This window comes from Hippocampus comes, unplaced genomic scaffold, assembly GCF_001891065.2.
Source record: "Hippocampus comes isolate QL1 unplaced genomic scaffold, H_comes_QL1_v1.1 scaffold238, whole genome shotgun sequence".
In the NCBI taxonomy this organism is placed as follows: Eukaryota; Metazoa; Chordata; class Actinopteri; order Syngnathiformes; family Syngnathidae; genus Hippocampus; species Hippocampus comes.
In genome coordinates this window covers 93,716-101,889 of record NW_017806177.1, presented here as the reverse complement: position 1 = coordinate 101,889, position 8,174 = coordinate 93,716, and the positions used below count along the sequence as shown (strand labels likewise).

At 46.7% G+C, this 8,174-nt stretch overlaps 2 protein-coding genes across 4 annotated transcripts in view; one reads left to right on the top strand and one right to left on the bottom strand.

The window, feature by feature from the left end:
- Nucleotides 1-5,709, top strand: part of glis2b (GLIS family zinc finger 2b) — a 26,794-nt gene extending 21,085 nt beyond the window's left edge. For 2 of the 3 annotated variants that reach the window (XM_019897387.1, XM_019897388.1), the window contains exons 4-7: nt 1,500-1,655; nt 1,724-1,857; nt 1,936-2,054; nt 2,131-5,709. In XM_019897387.1, coding sequence (XP_019752946.1) covers nt 1,500-1,655; nt 1,724-1,857; nt 1,936-2,054; nt 2,131-2,873 — 1,152 coding nt within the window. In that variant the 3' untranslated portion in view covers nt 2,874-5,709. The remainder of the gene's footprint in view (nt 1-1,499; nt 1,656-1,723; nt 1,858-1,935; nt 2,055-2,130) is intronic. The other variant, XM_019897389.1, reaches the window with a different exon arrangement.
- A 428-nt stretch (nt 5,710-6,137) lies between these two features.
- pam16 (presequence translocase associated motor 16) lies at nt 6,138-8,174 on the bottom strand. The gene is made up of 5 exons (XM_019897393.1): nt 8,075-8,174; nt 7,525-7,609; nt 6,824-6,960; nt 6,584-6,649; nt 6,138-6,327 (listed from the first exon to the last, which is right to left on the bottom strand). Exons 1-5 carry the CDS (start codon nt 8,075-8,077, stop codon nt 6,223-6,225), a joined length of 396 nt encoding a protein of 131 aa, XP_019752952.1. The 5' UTR covers nt 8,078-8,174; the 3' UTR covers nt 6,138-6,222.

The window sequence follows — 8,174 nt, the reverse complement described above, 5'->3', positions numbered from 1 at the left end:
AAAATAGCGGTAAGAAAGAAAAGAGAAGAAAATAATAGAAGAGATAACAGCAAATGGAGAAAAGTAGCGACAATCTGGAGAAAAGTGGGTCGAAGATTGGCCAGCTTAACCGGCAGTGAGGAGAAGTTATGATGTAATTTACATTTCAAAAACCACAAGCCATTCATTTACGAAGGTGATTGCACTTTAGTTTACAAATTTAAAAGTTCAGATATTAAGATTTAAATGAGGCAAAATAACATGCTTTTTCTCTCAAATATATTGTTAGAATCATTTGTTTCAGATGTACTGTAATTATTTTCTGTATAAAAATTAATTTGGTATTCAAAAAGTCTTTTTTCAAACTTGAGTCTTGAAAAAGAGGGGGTCGTCTTATAATCAGGGCCGTCTTATATTCGGGCCAATACGGTATAAAACAATGCGAGGGGGTCGTCTTATATTCGGGCCAATACAGTATAAAACAATGTGTCTGCCAATGACTGAGCTTTGCTTCTTGCGCCACTGAGCAAACTAATTCGTTCTGGTCGATAGAAGTACCGGATGGTGTGCTTGCGTGGATCCCTTGGCAAAACTGTCACTTCCATGTTGTGTTGGTGATCCACAGTGTTTGTATGTCACACTGTTTACATAGCTAGCAAAATCCCGCCTCCAAACCATGTGGCTGAAAACGCAAGCCTGATTCGAGTTGTACAGAACGGAACCCCATGGTGGAAGCTCAACCATATCATTCGCTTACAAGGGCTGGGAAATGTGTGCTGCTCGACGCCTCCGGTGTCCCGAATAAGATCCTCTGTCTGTGCAAGTTTCATTCATTGGTATGAAGCATGCGCGCGTGTGCATACAGATATATAATCGGATTAAGGACAAGGTACAGCCACATGTCGACTAATTCATTTGCCCGGCAATTGAATTGAGACAAGTTAGCTGGAAGCATTCATCCGCCCCCGTGTCCTAGCAAGATAGCGCCGGTCGCTGCAAAATAGTCTGCACTTAAGTTGACCCCACATGGAGGCAAGTAGGACGCTGTCTCTCCATCTTACATAACAAGAGCTGCTCAGTTGCGCATGGCAAGGCAAAGATGAGCGGCGTAATTTGGTTTTCCCGAAATTTGTCACATAGGCATGGCTAACATAGCTGCGCGTTAATAAGACAACCAGCTCTCAAATCCATTTAGGACGATTGTTTTCCTGCTATTACATCAGGTACATCGACTCGTATTTTTTTTCCCTGCCTGAGTTGCACCAGACTGTAATGTTTGAGTGTGCAAGTCCCAGCTGAGGTTCTGAGAATTTCATAGCTCTCATGCTGAGCTCGGAGAGAGTACACAGTTTTGTAGCCCACAGCGGGTGACTGCATCAAGAAGGGAAGTCGATTTTCTGAGTCCAGATGACCAGACAATCTCAACTGTGATCACTTTTGTCGTTTTACCGTCTCTGAAACAAAATTTAGCCAGTGCGACTGATTGGTCCTAATCTTCTCTGCTGCGTTTTCCTCCCGAGACTTCCCAGCTGTCGCAAGCCTTTCAGTTTTTTGTGCCGATCGGAGCTGGGGCGGGACTTCACCTGCCGTCATCCATGTTCGTTGGCCAGACGAGCGATAAAAGGGCCTCCCCCGACCTCTCGTCAGATGAACAGCTGGCTTGCCGCTGGAAGAAGGTGCGACTCAGAAAGCGCAGATTTGATGTAGCCTCATTAGCGAAATTAAAACCTCTACTTTTCGACAGTGCCGCCTGCTCTTTGACTCTCTTCAAGACCTAGTGGACCATGTCAACGACTTCCACGTCAAACCGGAGAAGGAGACAGGGTACTGCTGCCATTGGGAGGGCTGCGCTCGCAAAGGGAGGGGGTTCAACGCCAGGTGAGTGCCTCACAGGCCGCCGACATGAGGCGAAGGATCACGAAGGAGCTAGAATCATGTTTGCCCCACCCCCCGCAGGTACAAGATGCTTATCCACATCCGCACGCACACCAACGAGAAGCCTCACCGCTGTCCCACTTGCAACAAGAGCTTCTCGCGCCTCGAGAACCTCAAGATACACAACCGCTCACACACGGGTCAGTGGCGGGAGCAGATGGAGTCCAATCAAACCAGTCAGACCACATCCAAACCCTCTTCCATTTTCTCTCGCAGGTGAAAAGCCCTACATCTGCCCGTATGAGGGCTGCAACAAGCGCTACTCCAACTCAAGCGACCGCTTCAAACATACGCGCACACATTATGTGGACAAGCCCTACTACTGCAAAATGGTGGGCTGCCTGAAGCGCTACACAGACCCGAGTTCTCTCCGCAAGCACATCAAGGCCCACGGCCATTTTGTGGCGCAGGAGCAGGGCTCGCCGGGCGGAGTGGGGTCCTTGCTGAAGGGAAGTCAAAGTGGGGGCTTCGCTAGCGGAGGGGTTAATGAGTCAGAGATGTCCTACGTGAGTGGGGCTCACATTATCATTCCAGGGTCAGGGGCCGCTCTCCTGGGGGCCCACACTCTTCAGGGCCTGGGCGGAGCTCTTCCCATGTCCCCCCTCAGTCCTCGGCCCCTGGACCTCAGCACGTTGGGTTGCCCTAACTCCCCCCCAGGCAGCTTGGGAGGGGCTCCTGCCCTATCGTTCAGTGGCTCCCCGCTCACCCTGGCCAAGTCACCCTTGCTCTCTACGGCGTTCGCCTCCTCAACCCTTGGCATGTCCATGGTGCCCATGCCGGGGGCGGGCGCCGAGCGCAGGGCCCCGAGCCTGCAGGCCAAGAGGGGTCGAGGGGAGGAGGCTGAGAAGGAGGTGACTGGGGGGGTGCTTAACCTTTCCACAGGAGGGTCTTATGATTCTTTGTCCTGGGTGGTCATCCCCCCGGGCGCTGTGGTGCTCAAGCCAGCTGTGGTCAACTGATACATGCGTACACATTCCAGAAGAGCTCACGGGGTCGGGACGGGACGGGAGGGTGGTGGGGTGGATCGGGTCGCACAATAGCTTCAAAGAGTGCGGCATATGTACAACAATATGGAGACCATATTTGATGAAAGTTGCAGAACGCAGGCCTCTTCGGTTGTCAAGGGGCTCAAGAAGATTTCTAGAACAGCCCGAAAAGGGCTCCTTGCTTTTCTAATTTTGTACATTCCTTCATTCCTTGTTTGCCGGTTCTGTGGACGGAGCCCATGAACGTGAAAGTCTTATACAAGTCCTTCTATTCTTTGCAGTATTTATAAAAGATTATCGACCGTGTGCCTCTAGCCAAGCAGTGAGATAGACAAAGCCCGCAAAGAAACACAAGGACGCACTCAGCGCTGGGCAAATGTGCACGTTTTTTTTTTTAAACTTTGAAACATAGAATGTACAGGCTTCTGTGATTCGTACGATTCCGACGAACTTGCCAAACCAAAGCAAGTGAACGTAAAGCGTCTTAAACGGTTCAGTTACATACAGCACTTAAAAAAAAAAATTTAAAAAAAAGGTTAGCGTCACAAAATCTCAAAACTGCTGCTAACCTCTTCGTGTGACTGGGAGCGAGTCTCTTTTGACAATCTTTCCCCATTTCGGGGAGGCCAACTAACACCGACAAGCCTGGTCCAGGGAAATTTCTTGCCAGGCATTGTAGATTGCTTTTACAGCGATCCCGAGAACAGACAAATGGTGTTAGAGCACCTGGCAAAGACCAATAATCACTTCCTCTCAAGAAAACGGAAGGCACTGCTGTTTGGCTCCCCACAGTGGCAGGATGAGGGGCACAACATGCCACGGGACAGAATTGGCACAGTTTCTTGCTCCTGGATTGTCCAGCTGCTTTCCCGTAATGGAATCAACACGGCCAGTTTGTGTATGAAAGGCCCACTGTGCCGATAAACACTGCTGTCTTGTGTTTTCTTTAAAGAGTGACCCGGCTGAAAACCAGCTGGGAAAAAACACGCACGGCCGGCCCGGCCGTTCACTGTTTCACCTCTTGGTGGAAGTTTTGTCCTGCGTTCAACCAACTGTGCCAAAAATAGTAAAGCGGCCAAAGTGAGATGTTCATATTTGGCTGGAAGGGGGTCCAAACATTCAGTGCCAAGTCCAGCTGGACTGAAAGTGAAGCCACACTAGACCAAACTGCCTCATTTGAACAACAAGAAGAAAAAAATATCTTCTGGAAACGAGTGATCATAATTTGATCAAGCAGTCGCCATGCACTTAGCATAGATGCCATTTCTTCCTCTACGGTTTATCAAATGTTGTTGATTTTAGTTTTTTTGAGGGGGTGGGGGCTACCAAGTGTGCAAAATGGCAGAGGAGAGCCAGAGAGAACATACAGAACATTCCCTGAAGATACTTCTATTTCCTCCTCCCTCCATCTGTTCCATTGGAAGCCTTTCCTTGGCTGGCATCCATCTCGAGAAATCCGTTGTTGCCATCTTGCATATATATTTCATCTCTTCGTTTTGGACGAGACATTTTTTTTCCCATTGGTGTGAATTTTCTCCTCTGTGGAAAAGCTTCTCTGACTTGAGGTTCTCTGCTGCCTCGATGCTGAGTCTAGAGGAGGACGACAAAGGCGGTGTGGGATTTTCCCATTGAATTCCAGATTTGCTTCAAGCGTGGCCACACGTACCAAACCAATCAAGCGAGGACAGGCGAGTCTCAATGGTGGTGTCGGTTTTAACCTACGTTGGGGTTCGTGGATGCTGTTTCCCCGATTAGCCACTGGGAACAAACAAATGCCTGCCTCAAATTGACCTCTTCCTTTCCTATCATGAAAAAGTGTAATGATCTAAGTTCCTGGGTTGCGCCGTTCAAATGTGGACATTTAACTCCCCGACCTGCCCTGATTAGAGAAAATAGTCATTAAAAATCATATGGGGCCGGTCCTTAGGCTGAAGAGAACCTCTCGGCATGAGCGATGTCATCAGAAGCAGGTGCTCAGTTGGCTAGACGTTTGCGTTCCCATGGCAACAGTGAACCCCCTCGCAAATGCGGCGGTGGCTTTTCTCGTCCTCCTCTACTTGACAGCCGCTCCTCGGCAGGTTAATCTGAGGACAGCTGCGGCTCGGTGGCAAAGATGGGGATGACGCGACGCGGATCCTTGTAGGTTTCACACCGTTTCCATAGCAAATAAGCTCCATTCGTCAGTTCAACCCCTCCCGTTTGTAACAAAGTTGCACTTTTTTTGATCCCCGTCGTGGGAGGCTCGTACGTCCTGTGTGGAGCTTCGTTCATGGCGTCCTATTTGTAAAATATCCGCAAGAATTTTAATACATTCTGCAAATGGTACCAATGCTCCAGATTTGGAACTACTCCCGCAACATGTTGTGGACACTGGGAGTGGTGATGGGTTTTCACAAGCTCAGTGTCATTTTAAAAAGGGGGTGCCGTTGACTGGAGGGCTACAGTGTTGCACAAAGGGTTAATAGGCAAGACTAAGGCCAGTCGAGGCCTGTTCCAAGTTTTTTTTTTTTTTTGCACATTTGAATTGAGATATCCTGACAGTATTTTCATTTTTCCAAGTGCCTTTTTTTTTTTTTTTACTATAGGTAAAATATAGAAGTTCAACATTATATGCTGTTCAAAAAAAAAGAGCGGATTTTTATAAAATATAGATATATTTTTTTCCTGGTTTCATGTTCTGTGGTCGAACATGCAATAATTTTAGTTAAGTCTCCAGTTGCTACAACATAGCAGCATTCTCCTGTTTTAGAGGAATTTTATTACGATATTGGTATAAATGTCAAAAGAAGTGTTGAATAAAACTGCATTTGATACAAAAGTCGTGTTTTCGTGTGTGTCTGTTCGACAGGTAAATCCAGAGAGGAATATTAGGTCCACACCTACAAGAAAAAATACGGAACACTGCGAGAACAATGTTTTTTTTTTTTGTCAGGCAGGCAATCAGTGGAGGTAGGCCAACTATGTGCTCCCTCTTACGCATTCCATTCAAGAGGCGAGCGGCAGCCTTTCTGAACCAACTGGAGGGTGCGCTGGCTGGCTCCCAAGAAAAGTACAGTGATCTAGCCGAGATGTAGCGGAAGTACGGATTACTGATTCAAAGTGCTGCTGCTTACGCAAAGTCCAAACCCTGGACTCAAAAAGTACCACACCGATTTTTGATGATATAATTATAATCACTGTCTCATTTCACACCAATTGGTAAACCGCTATCATTGTGGACCTCAAATGACAAAAGTGGAGAGGTAAAGAAGGGGTGACTTTTATTGGGGTATAATTTACAGTGGAAGCGGAGGGAGGGGTGACATGGTTTCGGTTTCATTCTTCACGTTTCCGTGTTTTGCTGCGATTCCTGCTTTTGTTGCTGCCGTTGCTGTTCTTGCGCTTCAATATTTAGTTCCTCATCTAGACGCTCTTTAGCTCGCACCACCTGCACACAGAGACAAAGTCACAATGGACACTGACACCAAGGACGGCCTCAAATAGAGCACCATGGCTAGGGGGATACGGATTGGGTTGAGTGGAGAAGTTCTTGTTGTCATCGGATCATGGTCTTGAATAATTGCGTCAGTTTTCTCAACTTTTACAAGCTGCCACTTTCACATTTGAAAACTTGCTTAAGTGCGGCGTCACCACAGCAACACAGTAAATTGCCTCACAGCAGAAGCTCAAGCAAAAGTACTTACTTTTGACTGTAAGTAAAATGAACCGCCCACAGATTTGTCGTTGACTTTGAAGAGATGTTCGTAGTTCTGGAATAGAAGGCAAACAAATCATCAGTGTGAGACTTGATTTCAAACAAATCACTATTTAGGTTTTGTTAGAACAAAACTTCCAAAAAGTGGTCAAAGTCTGTTTACAATTGATTGGATAGTTGGTAAAAAGCTGTACAATGGAGGTCAGTGTTACTCTTTTTTTTTTCTTACCTTCTGGATTTCTCCTGGCTCGAGCTTGGAGACGTTGAGAATCTGCTGAGCCTCTTGTAAGCTCATCCCAGAAATGCTGGTGGCAGCGGCAGAATGCTGACCAGCGCTGCTTCGTGCCCGTGCTGCTGCCTGACTCGCTGCAAAGGAGGGAGGAAGAAACGACAATGCCATCTTATTAGAGAGAATTGATGGTTTCATATATCACTGTTACACAAACTATTTCTTATGCAGTGAAAGCGTGGTTACTACATTTGCCTCACATGAAATTCTGTGTTCGGGGCCCCTGGTGTTCCTCACTTGCCTGGCAGGCAATCTTTTAGTGTGGTGCAGATGAGAAATAGAATACACAATTTTCTTGAAATATTGCCAGTGGGAAGCAGGTAGCTAGATAAGGCCCAATGATAGAGCCCTGGGAAACACTTGTGGTAATCGGGGAAGGATCAGACCAGTGAAAGGGGTCGGGGGCGTTAACTCCCTTTATGCAATTTACTCATATTTTTATATGAGTAAATTGCATTAAAAGCTTGATCATGGAATAAATTGATTTCTCAAGTCAAAGTACTAATTTGTACAGTAAAATGAGACAAAAACAGCACCATTTTGGATACAGCTCTCCTCACGTGTGCAAGCAGTGTTAGAGAAATGCAGACTACAATTTCAGCCACTTATTCTCTCATTTACATGAGAAACATGAAGCATACCTGCATATTCTTGCTGTAAAGCCCGAGCGAAAGCACGGCCCACCACCTGAACGCCCATCACGATGACTTGCGCTAAATACTTAGCCCGGACAAACCTCACACACACACACACACACACACACACACACACACACACACACACACACACACACACAACAAAACATTAAACACGGATGCCACATGGAGCTGTCGCTTTCACGACTGACTGACATCTGTGCACACTAGTTAACCAGTCATGTAACTGGGGAAGCAAAACTGGACACTCGTTCGGCAGTTTCATCTTAACCTAGATGGCAAATAAAGACTATTCGAAGTATTAGTTAAGCACTATGGGATGCTATTACATGTCAGATGCTTATGACACCTGACATTACGTTACACACAAATGACTAGTTGCGATAGAAGCAGTCAAATTGTCTTTCTAAGTCGAAGGCGGGAATGCTTCGGTCTTCTTCCGCGGCTGCAACAAAGGCGAAGCTACGACAACGTCTACATTCACAAGGACAGTTTAATTGAATGACATACGTAATTAAATAATGCCTTTTCTTACCATTTCGCCGTCCTAAAACGTCTTTTGGAGGACGGAGGTCGCTTCCCACATGCAGGAAGAGCATCAAAGGTTATGCGGATGTGTCAAAGTTCACTAAAGG